The following is a 15,360-nucleotide window of genomic DNA, read 5'->3' as shown; positions in this document are numbered from 1 at the left end:
AAATTATTTCACTTAACTTTAAGAACTTTCTAAGTCATTCATGAGAACCTCCCTTATCTTTTTAATGGCTGCTTCATATCCCATGGGCTTCCCCAGAGGTGCAGTAGTAAAGAATCCACCTGCCAATGCAGGAGACACAAGAGACATGGGTTTAATCCCTGGATCAGGAAGATGCCCTGGAGGAGGAAATGGCAACCCACTCCAATATTCTTGCCAGGCAAATTCCATGGAGAGAAGAACCTGGCAGGCTATAGTCCATGGGGTGGTCAAGAGTCGGCCGCGACTGAGCACGCATAAACTGTCATATTCCATAGTATGGAGGCACCAACATAATTTACTTAACCATTCCTTGCTGGTAGACATTTAGATTGCTTTCAAAATTCTCATTATTAAGCAAAGATGCAAGAAACATCTTTGCATGCTGCATTAAAAGGCCAGACTGCTGGGTTTAAATCTTGGCACCAACATTCGGGCTTATAACCTTAACCAAGATATTTATCCTTAGCTGTCTCAACTGTAAAATGGGGGTGATGATAACAGCCTTATGGGGTGGGTATAAGGATTAAATGTGTCAGTACCTGGAAAGTGCTCAGTATACGGTCTGGCACAGAGCTAAAGTGTTCAATAACACACGTTTTCACACCTTTGTGCCTATTTGTCTGTTTTCTTGGGCCAGATTCCTCGAGATGGAACTTTATATTTAAAATTCTGTTATTGCAAAACTCTCTCCCTAAATGTCTATGTCAACTTACATTCCCACCAGCTACAGCTTCCCCACTTCCCACAACCTTGCCAACACTGGATATTAGCAATTCTTTTATACTTTTGCCAACTAGATGGACAACAACAACAAAAAACAACAGTATTATGTGTTACAATTTGCATTTCCTGATGAGAATGAACATTTTTTCCATTTACTTCTTGACCGTTTGTAGATTTCTTTTTTCTTTTGTAATTTCCTGTTCATATTCTTTATTTCTTTTTTCCACTTCAAATATTTTTTCTCTATTGAAAAGAAAATGTCCTGGTAATTTAATATATGGTGAGTGTTCTAGATAAGTGCTTCGGTAAGAATCTTCATGAAATAAATTTTAGAGAGTATATAAAGCTTCATTATTTAAAATGTGAAAATAAATGGAATGAAGAAGTAAGGCAGTGGCTAGAGAATGAAGATGCTCCAGATGCCAGAATGTGCATTTCAGGGAAATCACTGAGAATGGGGGAGTGAGACTGGGATCCTTGGGCTGTACTCACCCACTTCTGCACACCCAGGCAGGTGACCGTGTTAAAGACTCTCTGCCAACACGGTGCCCTTCCTGAGCCTGTCATCACCCACAAAACACTGTCCTTTCCCCAGACGTTCCCCATACTTTCTATGTTTCCTTTTCCCTTACCTGCTTCTCTTTCTGCCTGTGCACCAGATGGTGGTTCTGAGAGGGCCCTACACTGGAAAGGCTGCCCATTTACTCTAGCTGCTTCTGAGGCCCTTCTTCGAACACCTGAGATGTCCCACACTGATTGTTTTATGCACAGGTAATCTTTTAAAGGCTTTTTTATAATACATGCTTCTAAAGAATGGCATTTTGTTTTCTCTTTAACAAGCTTTCGCTTTCATTGGTACTTTTCCTCCTCACGTGATGTTTTAGTGACTCATCTATTTTCCGGGAATCAATATACCAAGGTAAAAAAGTAAACCCCGTACACGGTACAACAGAGTAAATTATGAATGAGACCATCACACAGCAGCAGCAATAAAACCTCGGCTCATTTTCAATTCTATTCAGACGTGTTTACCATATATATACACACAAGCAGAACATCATATGCATATGCTTACAGAAACAATAAACATATGATCTTTTGGGAAAACATCTATGTTCGATGTGAACTGAACTTGAAAGAGCAACACATCAAAAGATGTTTGACTGCAATCTACATTTTTTTAGGAATATTTTCCCTCATTATAAAATTAATGCATGTGTAGTAAATGTTGGCAAAATTATTTTTTAAATTACCAAACAGGAAAATTAGAACCACCCAGAAGCAACTATTGTTAACTTTCTGGATTATAGTTCATGTTCTTTTTTCTCCTTCTGACTTTTTACATAATGGAATCATACTCTAAATATCTAAATTCTGTTTTACATACTGTAAACATTGTATCACATCTACAGTTTACCTTTAAAATCCACTTAACAGAATTCTTACACATTAATAACAAATCTCACTGTTTCACTTTACATTCCTTTCTGGTTTTAAGTTTGGGTGATAAAGATTGATTTCCAAATCAGACTGGGTGACAAACATACCTTTCTCCGATCTTTAAGAATCCTGTCCAAGCTCTCTTCATTAACTTTGCTTGCATAGTCATAAAAACTGTTTTTTTTAAGAGGAAAAACATTTTATTAAAATTACATAGTATTTTGACAAAAATATGCTTAGCAACTTGTGTCTGTGTGTCACCTAATCCTAAAAGTTGGCAATAAAGCTACAACTGCTTATCTGCAATAGGTATAAAATGGCACAGTGGTAAAGAACCCGCCTGTCTATGCAGAAGGTGCAAGAGACGCAGGTTCGATCCCTTCCCTGCAGGGAAGATCCGCTGCAGGAGGAAATGGCAACTCACTCCAGTATTCTTGCCTGGAGAATTCCATGGACAGAGAAGCCTGGTGGGCTACAGTCCATGGAGTTGCAAAGAGTTGGACACAACTGAACAACTGAGCACACACACACACAATAAGTATATAAGAAAAAACAATCTAAATGTTTTGCTGATATGAGGTATCCTTTGCATCAAAGATTCCTCAAGAGACTGCTACATTCAAAAGGTATTACTTCCATAAGTGGAAATGCTGATACCAAGTAATTAAAAAATGTGTGGTTTCAAATGACTGTGACATCTTTTCCTTGTCTCTAAGTGTCAATTATCTATGGGGGAAAAAAAGAACAGAGAAGCACATATTCTGAGAAATGAAGAAGGGAAATGAATATTTGCTGACTCCTTAATAAGACACTCAGCTGCATGCTTCCTCATGTTAATTCATTTCATTTCTGTCTCACTGCTGGGAGGTAAGTACTAGTTCAGCCCAACAAGTCAACACTTTTTTCCCTCCATTTTTGTAAATAAAGATACTGCGGTTAAGTGACTTGCCCCAAATTATAGAACTGGCAGATGGAAGAGCTGGAATTTGGATCTAGGTCTGGCCAGCTTCAAATTGAAGGCACTCACCTTTAAAAGAGACCCATCTGACCAGGACCCTGTGAAGAGCATTTCGGGCATAATGATGTGTGACCTTTTCTATCACCGGTCCTGGTTTCAGGAATGCCACACCCCTCCTCCCACCACCACAAGCCCAGGCCTTACAGGCAGGAAGGAGTTCAAGTTACAGCAAAAACACTGAACTGGAAGTCAGGAGATACCAGCTCCAGCTCTGCGCTGCTCCTCTCTATATGATCGTGGGCAAGTCACTTGAACCTCAATGGCCTCCACTTCTTTTTTTTTTTTTGCAAAATAAACAGTTTGGAGCAGACATATGATTTCCATGGTTTCTTTCAGTCCTAAGAATGATGAGTCTATGGCTTCAATTATGAGTCTATGGGTCTAGGTTCTGGGTATTACTTTACTAACAGTGGCTTAAGGAACTCCTCAGAAAGACAAGGCAGGGCACACCCAGCAAAGTCTTAGATGGTCAGGGCCAAACAACAGGACCCTTTCCGATCCAGACCGAGGCTGTGAGTGGACCAGGGCCTGAATCATTCATTGACTGCTGAATCGTCAGCAATCGGTCTCAATGCTCTGAGATTCTTTTCAGATGAACTGCGGATTCCTTGTTTGCTTCCTGCTCCTCTTCAGTTACATGTAAACCTAAGAGTGAGGTTCTCAGCTATTTTGGGGCTTTGTTCACAGGTAACAATCCTCTGAAATAAGGGGTAAGTGTGTGTGGGAGGGGTGGGGATAAGATGGGTGGTGAACACAGTGGAAGTCTCCAGGGGTTCTTGGGTGCAGGGCTGTTGGGGGTTTAGGTCAGCTGAGGATGGGAGCGAAGTCAGGGTGAAAGCTGCCGTGAACACACGGCAGCAACAACCAGGCACAAGGGGCTGGCAGCGTCAAGGCAGAAGTGCTGACCCAGAACGCTGAATCCAACTGGTATGGGCAGCAGTGCAAGGAAAGGACTGGCCTGGCTTTTCACAAAGCAGAGGAACAGGGCCTCAGCGAGGTTTACGGAACACAAGAGTGAAGGTCATCATATCTGTCAACAGGTGGAAGGGTTGGGGGCTCTGGAAGGAGGCAGAGGCCTGGACTGCGGTTTGGGGAGAAGTCCGGTGGAGGCCACATGCTGGTCACTTTCTCCCTCACCTTTGCCTCCATGGGCGTCTGTGTCACTTTCTCTCTTTGAATGTCTCTCCTCCTGTTTCTTTCTGTCCTTTAGTTGGTCATAACATGCAACTGGAATATATTAACTTAAACCCAAAAAAGTAAGCTTTATGTTCCCTTTCCTTACACTTTAAAGTTGTACACAGAACACTTTTATGCCTCTTACAATATGCTTTTATCTCTATGTGATCCTTGATGAGCTGCTTTCTGTACGTTGACGAGCCCATGCTAGGAAGGCTGGCAGAAAGGCTTCCATTTTAAACAACTGAGGCCAAGGTTTATCTGCCCACCCTTCACCTTTTCCTAACTTAACACAGCGCTACACACGCATCTGACACTCAGTAAATCAGTGAACTTGGACCCCTCAGTTATACTTAAAACACTACAGCCATAATCAGATACAAGTCTGAGTTCATTAGTCTTCAATCAATTAATCTTTTAGTAAGGACGAAAAGCTACAAAGAAGGATGTGGCTTACCTAAAAAGTTTTGAACAAGGCTGATGGTTATGGATTTCTGTAATCAGAAAGAGGAAATACATCTCAGTTAATCATGTAAGATACAGACAACTATAAAGTAGCTCAGGATTTAAAAAAAACTTTAAACCAAAATCTCAGACAATAAAAAGATAGTTTTCCTTTCCCAAAGAGTGTGTACACTGGTGAAGGCAGTGTCTCCTTAACACTTAAGCTCAGGGCCACCCTCTCAGGACAAAGTAAAATGGCCAACGACAGGTCTGGGCCCATCTGTTGGCGTGTGATAAGCACACGCCTGAAAGCGTTTATTCAGGATCACACAGCTATTGTGTGCTTTTGGTCAATCTTACCTTTTTCCAAGAGGAAAAAGGAACCACTGACTGGAAGCATTTAATCGAGGTGGATAAAAGCTGTGAGGACAGCTTGAGGAAAGGAGGGCCTTAACCAGTCTGCCACCAGTAACTCACTAACCACGCAGGACAACTGGGCCAGGTGCTTTGAAGGGGAAGGGTGAGAGCTCTGAACATTCATTAGCCTTTTCAAAGCTTTCAGCACAAGGGAAACAGCCATTGTAAGGCAGAGGCAAACAACTTCTGAAAAGATGGCTGTGGTTTACTGTAGCGACCCATTTCTTCAAGTTCATCAGGGGGCTTAGGGTCTGGGTTGAGGTACAAGACCATGGGACTAATTAACCACTCAGTTCTATTAACAACATTCTCCTGGCCAGCAACTCATCACCTGCTGCTTATAAAGCCACAGCCACAGAGTTCCAGGCTGCAATTTTAACTCAATTAAAATGAAACCGCAACCCTGAAGGACACTAGGCTATGCCCATTAGCTTCTGTACCGATGTGAGAGCTGCCAAAACACACAAAAACGCCAGTACTTCCACGGGGAAGAAAAGATTATTTGCCGAGTATAACTGTCGACACAGTGATGCAAACAGGAAAATCTCATCTAGACATCCTCTCTTTTTATCACCAAAAATGATACAGTATACCATCATAAGTTACTTCAGAGATACTGTCAGTAATTAGACTGCAGAACATCTGTAGTAAAAATGTTAACTAGAGTTCAGGGGAAGGCAAAAAAAAAGTCCTCATCTACTTTAAAGGAAAGAATATTTTGTTTAAGAAAATCCCTAGAGTAAATTCTCAACTCTGAAGACGCACTCCTGTCATCAATCCACCCCAGCAGACTTCCTTCATGATTTACAACCTGGGTGAGAAGCATACTGAAGATTTGCTCTAGATACCACACCATATTTTCTACAGGGTCAAAGCTTTCTCCTACAAGATTCTGCAATGCCTAACTAAGCACTCCGTGGAGAAAACAGGGTGATGCTTTCAAACACGATTAAGCTGCAGACTGGCGTGACGTTGGCAGCTGTGACAGCTGCTAGGCAGACTTCTGGAAGCAGGGGAGCCAGGGCAGCTTGGCCTGGGATTCCAGAGTTAAAGCCTCCAGAGCTCTTCTGGCTGGTGGCTGCTGCTGCTGCTACTACTAAGTCGCCTCAGTCATGTCCGACTCCGTAGGACCCCATAGACGGCAGCCCACCAGGCCCCTCCGTCCATGGGATTTTCCAGGCAAGAGTACTGGAGTGGGGTGCCGCCTGGTGGAGCCCTCTTCATATGTGCATGGCATTTCTGCCTGCACGTCTGTGAACATCCCCACGGGAACGCGCCGCTGCACTGGCTTATCTTCCTGTCACTGCTTCTCCTGCTGGTGGGTGGGCTGAATAGCCCCTCTCATCCCCACTTCCATCTTTCCAGGAACTGCTGCTGCCATCACCTCATTAGCTAAGGGAGCTCTCGCGTTGCTCTCTCCTCCTGGCCACTCCCAGCATGAAGGGCAGACAGTTCCACTTCAAGTGCGTGCTGCTGCTAAGTCGTTTCAGTCGTGTCCGACTCTGTGCGACCCCATAGACGGCAGCCCACCAGGCCCTTCTGTCCCTGGGATTCTCCAGGCAAGAACACTGGAGTGGGTTGCCATTTCCTTCTCCAATGCATGAAAGTGAAAAGTGAAAGTGAAGTCGCTCAGTCGTGTCCGACTCGTAGCAACCCCATAGATGGCAGCCTACCAGGCTCCTCCGTCCATGGGATTCTCCAGGCAAGAGTACTGACTGGAGTGGAATGCCATTGCCTTCTCCGTCAAGTGTGTGAGCACCGCTTTAAAAATGAATGTGTTCAAGACGAGTGCTTCCTCACAGCATGCCATTTCATATCAAGTCCTCCTTATTGTTCAGAGTCAGGGAAAGGTCCGTGCGTGGATTCAGGCATTTTCAACAAATACGAAATTGGGTCAATTTATTATTTTAAAATGTGCTGGAGGTTAAACTATCCAGAAAATTTCTTTGCGCTAGTGGTATGGAATACTTCTCCTGGTACGTTCGTTATCTAACGCTTGGCCCTTTAATCCAGGTTTTCCAGGGTCCCGGTTTACATTTTCTAATATTGTTATGTAATTACTTTTAAATGAAAAACACCACCAAAAAAAAAAAAAGAGAAAAAGACTACAATGATAACCATACATTTAATACTGGCAAATACCCTGTTTATGAGACCCATGATTGTTTCAACAATAAATTGAATGTAGCTAATAAATTAAACATTATACAGCAAAAGAGGGTCGTCGTCATGGCCCTGTATTCCCTGGGTCTCTCTATCTGCTGGCACATCTCTGTATCTGCAATACTATGGGAACTGGTATTTATGAATCAAAAATGAGAGTACACGATGCTGGAGAATTTAAATTACTTTACTATTCTGTTTCCTCAAAGATAAATAAACAGCCAGAGCACTCACCAGAAATGCTACTTTTGTGAGCATGCCAGGCTAGCGCTCTTTCTTGCATGGTGTGCCGTCAAGTCTTTCTGGCAAACCCTCACACACCACATTAGTTTTGAAAACCCAAGTGCAAACAATGAATAATTGCACAGATGGCCAATGAAACCGAGTTCTCTATTTTAGGATTTTTAAAGAGTTAAGCAAGACAAAACACAGAAATCAAACCTCCGTGAAAGAGCAGCTACATCACAGCACGTCAAATATCAAGTATTTATTTACCAAGTCAATATTGTGGGGAGTGGGTTTCATCGTTTTGGTTCTTTAGGAGACAGCTGTCTCTTGTTTTCCCCAACCCTCACCTCCTCAGTCCTCACCCTGGCCCCAGCCCAGGTACTAAAGGCAACGAGAACAGGCCGAAATCAATGCTTTGGCCTCAGCATAACCTAACCTCCCAGCAGTATTTCAAACCACAAACCACTCACCTTCACGCCGTCTGTACTCTAGACACCCAGAAACAGGCCAGGCTCCCTGCATGTTTTATGCACTCCCTGCCCCGGGATGCCCTGAACAAACCACTCACTGGCCCTCAGTTCAGCTCCCTCACGGTGTCGTTACTGACTTAACCCGAGAGCATTTTTTTTTTTTCCCAATTCATGAGATTGACTTTGTTCCTTTCTGACAGCACTCAGCCTGCATGCTCTGGTATTTCTGTAAACTTGTCTTCCTCTTCTCACAGTCCTGGAAGGCAGAGAGGCACTGCACATCCCTCTCACTGCCCAGCACTCGTCTCCTGCACTGGCGTTTTTCAATGACTGTTGGTTGCATAAATGCATCAAACAGCCCTTGCTCTGTTTTCAGTATCAGGACATGCTGTTCAGTGATGCACACCAGGTGAAAAACATATGATCCTTATTTATCAAAAGGAGACTGAGCCAAAGAGCCATGCACCTACAAAACACCTTCATTTTCCCCAGTAAGCTCCCCTAGATCGGCTGTTTGGCTTAGTCCTCAGAAAGCTGTGTAGGTCTGACAAATATCTTCTGTAAACAAGTGTAAACATCTTTGCCAGATCCCTCTAGGGAGGACCAGCAGAACACACGCTTTCATTATGGTATGAGGCGATGCTGAGCATGGGCACAGCCCAAAGCGCACACTCAGGGCTCACCATGGCTGTGGAGAGACGTGCGTGAAATTCCACACAGCCATTCACAGGTCAGAGCACTTGGGTCAGGGACAGCTTCACAAAATACCTGAACTTACAGACTCGCACTCTGGGTTTACACTGACTTACAAAGACATTTCACATCATTCCTAGTGAAAATAACTGGCATTGTGATCTGAGTGGCTTTCTATGTACTCTTTAAGTCTATTGTTAGGTTACAATCAGTCAATGGCCAAAGAACAAAAGAGGGCGCATGTATACGAGAAGACTTTTTCTCAGGCCCGTGACAAGCTCACTTACCGATTACTTGCAGAAACTCTGTGCTGCTGATTTGGGAGTCACTGATGCTGAAGGTTTCCTCTTGCCTTACCTCTCCCAGCAAAAATCCTTCCTGAAAGCAATGGGGGAAGAGAGTTGCAGCTAAAAACAAAAATGATTTTTACTGGAATTAAGAGGAATTGAGGACATTACAATTTTATAATAATTTTAACAATAATCCAAATAAACTTGTCACATAAACTACCATTCCATAAACCAACAGGTATACGACTAAAGTACTTTGTGACACAGCTATTAACTGAATCGTTTGAATAAAGGATTCCATGACAAGATGAAATATTATTTAATCCCTTCCCCTAAAACCCTGTTTTTCTGAAGTGAAAATAAGTAGAGTGAATTCATCACCTAAATCCCACTAAGTGTAACAAGCAACATCAAAAAAGCTCAGGAAGTAGAAATATTCTAGGCTGCTTTCTTGAAACAACATGTAATTTATTGCATTGTTTTAAAAACTCTGCTAATGACAACAGGGTAAAGACAGAAGTTAATGCAATGCACAACTAACCGCTCCTATGAGGGCTGGCAGGAAAAAGTAGGATTCCAGCAAGCAAGTTTTCACTAGGTCAAAGTTTTTCCTTAATAAATGCTGAGATAAATTGATTTACTCCTTTGAGAACCGACACCGTCATCAACGATTCAGCACATAACCTACTGCTTGAGCATCTGCTAGAGTTCAGCACAAGCACCGCTGGAGAATGTTCACTCTAAATGGCAAATACCATCCCGGCAGGTGGTGAACTAACAGGCTGTCCCAGACTTCCCCTCCCTAGGCATCCTACATTGCTTACTCCTTCCCTCCATTCGGCTCTTCACTCAAAACAGCACCTTATCAGAGAGGCCTTCCCTGGAGCGTGGAACAGAATCAAGAGTCTGCCACACACTGCTCCCTTTACCCTGCATCCTTTCTCTTCTCATATTTTTCTCCTGTTTCATATTTACACATACTAACGAATGCCTGCTCCGACTAAAATATGAGCTCCGTACGAGCCGGGATTCTATGTTCACTGTGCACTTCAGCACCTCGCACAGTGCCCAGCACACAAGAGCTGCTCAGCAAAGAGTGGCTGAATACATTTAGTGAAACAATGTCCTTTCTATTGTAGGTTGACTCTTCGAATAAATTTCCTAGTTTAAAAAGTCCCAGTTGGAATCTGTGGGGGTGAGGATGGAGAGATAGAGGCTTTTCAGCATAGCTGAATACATACATAACTCAATACAAAATACTGATTTAGAGGAGTGGAGTGTCATAAAAATCCCAAATCGGGCTTCGCTGGTGGCTCAGTAGTAAAGAATCCGCCTGCCGATGCAGGAGATATGGGTTCAATCCCTGGTCTGGAAAGGTCCCACGTGCCGCAGAGCAACTAAGCCTGTGCACCATAACCACTGAGCCCGTGCTCCAGAGCCTGGGAGCTGCAACTCCTGAGCCATGGGCCACAACTACTGAGGCCCAAGCACCCAGAGCCCGTGCTCTGCAACGAGAGAAGCCACTGCAAGCGAAGCCTGTGCACCTCAACAAGAGAGTAGCCCCCGCTCACCACAACCACAGAAAAGCCCATGCAGCAATGAAAACACAGTCAAAAAAAAATTATATATGTACTAGAGAATCCATGACTACTAGTCTGGAAAACATGGACTAAAGCAGCTTGTTTTATCCTATGAAAGTCTTTCTTCATGAGTTCTTACTACAAAACACAAGCTGCGCCTTTGTAACAGATTAGAAAAATTTCTCTTTAATCAAAGTGGAAAATACAATTGAAGATTCCTACACAACTTTAGACCTTAATATCTACAGATTCCTAGTGTTCCACAGCCCAAGGTTGCCAAATTTAGCAAATAAAAACGCAGGATACCCAGTTAAATTTGAATTTCAGATAAATGATGGATAATTTTAATATAAGAAACAGGATATATTTATACTAAAAAATTGTTTACTGTTTATCTAAAATTCAGATTTAACTGGGTGCCCTGTATATTATCTGGCAGGCCTTAGTTTGAAAAAGTCGACAGTGACATCAAAACATTCTAAAGCCAAGTATAAACCAGATGCTTATTTATCTATGGGTCTAGATTATCTGAACCACTCTTATTTTATAATAGTAGGCAAACTATAGTGTGTGGGCTAAATCCAGCCTAATGGCAGTTACTGGGGCTACAAGCTTAGAATAAGTTTCTACACTTTTAAATTGCTGAAATGAAAGAGAAAATGGGAGCAATATTCCATGATGTGTGAAAAATTATATAAAATTCAGCTTTGTGTCCACAAGTAAAGCTTTATTGGAAGCAGTCATTCTAATGTATTTATTGTCTACGGCTCCTTTCTCCTACCAACTGCAGGGCTGAGTAGTTGCTACAGAGGCCACAAGGCTCAGGAGGCCTAAAATAATTACTGTCTGGCCCTTCACAGAAAAAGTTTGCTAACTCCAGAGCTACAGAATAATGAGCGGCTTTAAACTAATTTGCCAGGACAAAACAATATACTACAAAAACAAATTCTTGGTTCTTCAACTTTAAAATGTGTGAAATTGAAATCACTTTAAAGTATTCTACATATGTAACTGTGGCAAGGTTAACATAAAAGGTATCCTTGTAGAGTATAAGATACAAGTTGCAAACTATTGCCATTGGTAAAAATTTCTATTAAGTCTGGCACCATGCCTGGCATAGTGCAGATATTAAAGAGATATCTCTTGAATCAAGTTAGTAACAATCTAGGTAACATGGCCATCTCACTGTAGACTATAAAAAAAAAAAAAAAAAAAAAAACTAAAACTATCCACTTTTCAACAGGTTGCTTACAGTAATTTTGCTTTATATATAAAACTGTGATATTACTAGGCACTCCAAGAACTAGAGAGGTTAAGAAACAGGACTGAAACCATGTTTAACACGTCCAGGGGACACGAGCAGGATCACAAACTACCTGTAGAAGGAACTGCATTACATTATTAAAGAGCTGGCTGCAGTATCAAGGGCCTTAGTGTCCAGAGACAGGAGCTGCCTCTGGAAAAACCCATGTTGTGTATATTTCTATAGTTGATCTCTACCACTGAACTGAAGCAATGATCGGTACAATACTTTAATGCCATCCTATTTACTAGTGAAATCACCTCTCTACGAAATCAGTTTTATAGATGGAAACTAGGATTGCAGACATCAAACCAAACCCAGTTCCCTCTTCTGCAGTGTTCTCATTTTGCTTTGTAATGACACCACCACCCTCCCTCCCACTATATTTATTTAGTGAACTTAAATAATTCACTACTCAAATCAGGTTAACACAATCTCTCAACTTGGTGGGCAAATACGTAAAGACAAAAATTATCTAATGTCATAAAAGAATTTCCATCCAGAAGCCAGGGACATTAAAAATGCACTTCCGATCACTCATACGTAAAGGCCTGTCACTTCCCTATTTTCACTGAGACTAGTTCCCGGGTCTTAGAACATTCGCCAGCGAACTAAACATGCAACGGCCAAAGTAGACCCTCCACCGAACACTCCTGGTGACATCTGCATTTTTCATCGAGGCGAAGAAAACACACGCTCGCATCTAACAAGAGTAGTGACAGCCATAGTTACCCTCGTCGCACTCCACAACAACCTGTCAGACCAGAGGGCGCGGCTGGGAATCTCCGCTCCTAGACTGAAGCGGGGGTCCCTCGGTTCCTTCCCGACTCCGGACACCCCTCATTAGTCTCGAAGCCTGACTCAGGGAGGGGCAGGCACTGGGTTTCCAGGACTAAGCGACTCCTGCCACTGTCGGTGGCCGGCCGGGAAATCCCTCTCCACCGGGAGACTGCTGTCCTGGGACGGGCATGCCGATGGAAGGCACCAAGTGAGGGGACGCCCATCTCGGGGTGGGGGGCGAAGGAGACCCGGGCAGCAAGAGTTCGCCGGCGGCGGGAGCCTCCCGGGTCATCAGTTCCTTCGGCCAGCATAGGGGGCGAGGGGCAAAGGATCCCGGCTTCTCCACAGGCGTCGGCCTGAGACCGAGGCCAGAAGCCCTAGCAGCCGCGGCGGGTTGCGGGGAGTGGTGGGGGGCCCAACACCTACGTGGTCGGCGTTGCTGTTGGCGCTGTGGAAACACACAGCGCTGAAGGTGTAGCCCGAAATGGAAGCCGCCATGATGGAAAGCTCCAACTCCCCCATCATGCCCCGCGGCGGGCACGGAGCCTTCCGGCCGGCCAGCCCCTTCGCATGCTGGGAAATGAAGTCTTCGACAGGTGAGGCCAAGTGGCCCGAGAGCCCCCGGAGTGAGGGGTGAGAGGTGCAAGGTTTGCCGCCTACATCACTGATTCCAGCACTGCATCCTCCGCGTGCAGTCTCGCGCTCTGCGCATCCCAGACATGGCGCCTTCTGTTACAGGTCTTGGTCGTTCCCCAAAGTTTTCTCTTTGCACGCGAAATTTTTTAGTATTAAAAGCCAGCATTTGCCATGCTCAAGGATAAAGGAGGGAGTTGATTAGGCACTTGTTCGGTTTGGGTTTGATGCAGAAGTAACATGATGTGATTTCAGTTTCCACATGACCCCTCTGGCTGCAATGTCCAGGACATAGTGGCTGGGGAAGGGCGCCGTCACAGTAGTCCAGACGCTGGGTGCCAGTGGTTTGGGGGTGGATAGAAGTGAGATGCTGGTGGCAGTGGAGGTGTTAAGAAGCAATTGGATTCTGGGTACGAAAGAAGACAAATGTAATGAAAAATCCATGGGAAGAAGATAAAATCAGCATAAATAATAAATAACAGTGAAAATGAACTACAACTAACTTCAGGGAAGGAACTAAACTTTCTAATCATTATTCTTCAATTCGTTCAGTCTCGAAGGTTCAAAACTGAGATTGTAATCTTTCACAGAGCTCCTCCCAGCACACTTCTTCCAAACTCAGCAAACTGAACTGTTTTCTGACAGTTGCACAGGCCAACAACCTTGGAACATTCCTGATGCTCCCCTTTGATCAGTCAGCACAGTTTTCAAAAATACATCGAGAATCCTACAACTTGCCATAGCATACCCATCACAGTGGTCCAAGCTATCCCGGATCACTGTAACAGCCTTTAACTCAAGGGGTCTGAACTGGAGGCAGTTTTGCTCCATGGGACAGCAGGCAAAAATGAGACATTTTTGGATTTTACAACAGATGGGGGTGGGGGGGAGGGAGCGTGGGATGCCACCTGCATTTAGTGGTGAGAGGTCAAGGAGGCCACTAAATATCCTACAACGCATAGGACGGACCCTCACAACAGAGAATTATCCCACCCAGAATGTCCATTGTATGAGGATGAAAGAGGCAGTGTGCTCCCACTTCTGCCTTTAACCCTTTCCCGGCCAAGTCTGTTCTCAGTGTATCAGCCAAAACTGTCACACCAAAACTTAAATTTAAATCTCATTGCTTCTTGGTTAAATCCCCAACCTTACAATGATCTGACTCCTTCATTTCTTGCTGCTGTCCCCTTTGTTCACTCTGCTGCAGCTACACTAGACTTCCTTCTGCTTCCTGGATAACCCTATCTCATTCTACCTCGGGGGCTTGGCACTCACTGTTCTATTCACCTGGAATGCTCTTCTCCCAGAAAGCTGCAGGTTGACTCCATAGTCTCTGCTCTAGATGTGGTGATGTGTGACCCACACGTCCCCTTGTAAGACTGACTGAATTATTCTTCCAGGTGCTGACAGCCCTTTCTTGGATTTATCCTTCCTGGAATTCTCATCGTCCAAGATCAATCCTCTTTTTCTGGGCAAAAAAGCATTTGAGATTTGGTCAGTGTATCCACAGATGAATAAAGGCCCACATCCTTCAATCCAACCTGAAAATTCCGAAGGATCATCCCAGCGTCACAGTGTCCTGTCAGGGGAGAGGGTGTTAGCTGAGGCTCCGTTGTGATGGTACCCCAGCCTGACTACTTCCTCTGTCCAACCCTGCTTCTCTCTCTTCCCCAATAGGTGGTGATCTTGAGAGCAGTTCCTAATAAATTTCTTCTATGTTCATCTCAGTCTTACAGTCTGCTTCCTTGGGGACACAGCCTGTGGCAAACTCTTTTAGCTTTTCACTCAGTGCTACCCTCTCAGAGAATCCATCCCTTCTGACCCTAACCAGGATCACCTGGAATCTGACTGTTGTTTTGCCAGTTGGGGAGCATTTGAGAACTCCTGAAAGCACAGTTTCAGAGAAGCTGTAGGTAAGCAGGGTTCCAGCTGCAGAGACTGGCAGAGTCAGAGGGACACAGGC

The 15,360-nt window shown here is 44.0% G+C and overlaps 1 protein-coding gene across 1 annotated transcript in view; it reads right to left on the bottom strand.

The window, feature by feature from the left end:
- The window catches only part of ABRAXAS2 (abraxas 2, BRISC complex subunit), a 28,816-nt gene extending 15,535 nt beyond the window's left edge, over positions 1-13,281 (bottom strand). The window contains exons 1-4 of the mRNA NM_001166587.1: positions 13,191-13,281; positions 9,099-9,189; positions 4,854-4,890; positions 2,310-2,376 (exon numbers count right to left, since the gene is read on the bottom strand). Coding sequence (NP_001160059.1) covers positions 2,310-2,376; positions 4,854-4,890; positions 9,099-9,189; positions 13,191-13,262 — 267 coding nt within the window. The 5' untranslated portion in view covers positions 13,263-13,281. The remainder of the gene's footprint in view (positions 1-2,309; positions 2,377-4,853; positions 4,891-9,098; positions 9,190-13,190) is intronic.
- Between the last annotated feature and the right edge of the window lie 2,079 nt (positions 13,282-15,360).

The sequence above is a fragment of the Bos taurus genome, chromosome 26 (genome assembly GCF_002263795.3).
Source record: "Bos taurus isolate L1 Dominette 01449 registration number 42190680 breed Hereford chromosome 26, ARS-UCD2.0, whole genome shotgun sequence".
In the NCBI taxonomy this organism is placed as follows: domain Eukaryota; kingdom Metazoa; phylum Chordata; class Mammalia; order Artiodactyla; family Bovidae; genus Bos; species Bos taurus.
The sequence above is the reverse complement of the archived record's forward strand: the minus strand, read 5'-3'. Positions and strand labels throughout refer to the sequence as shown.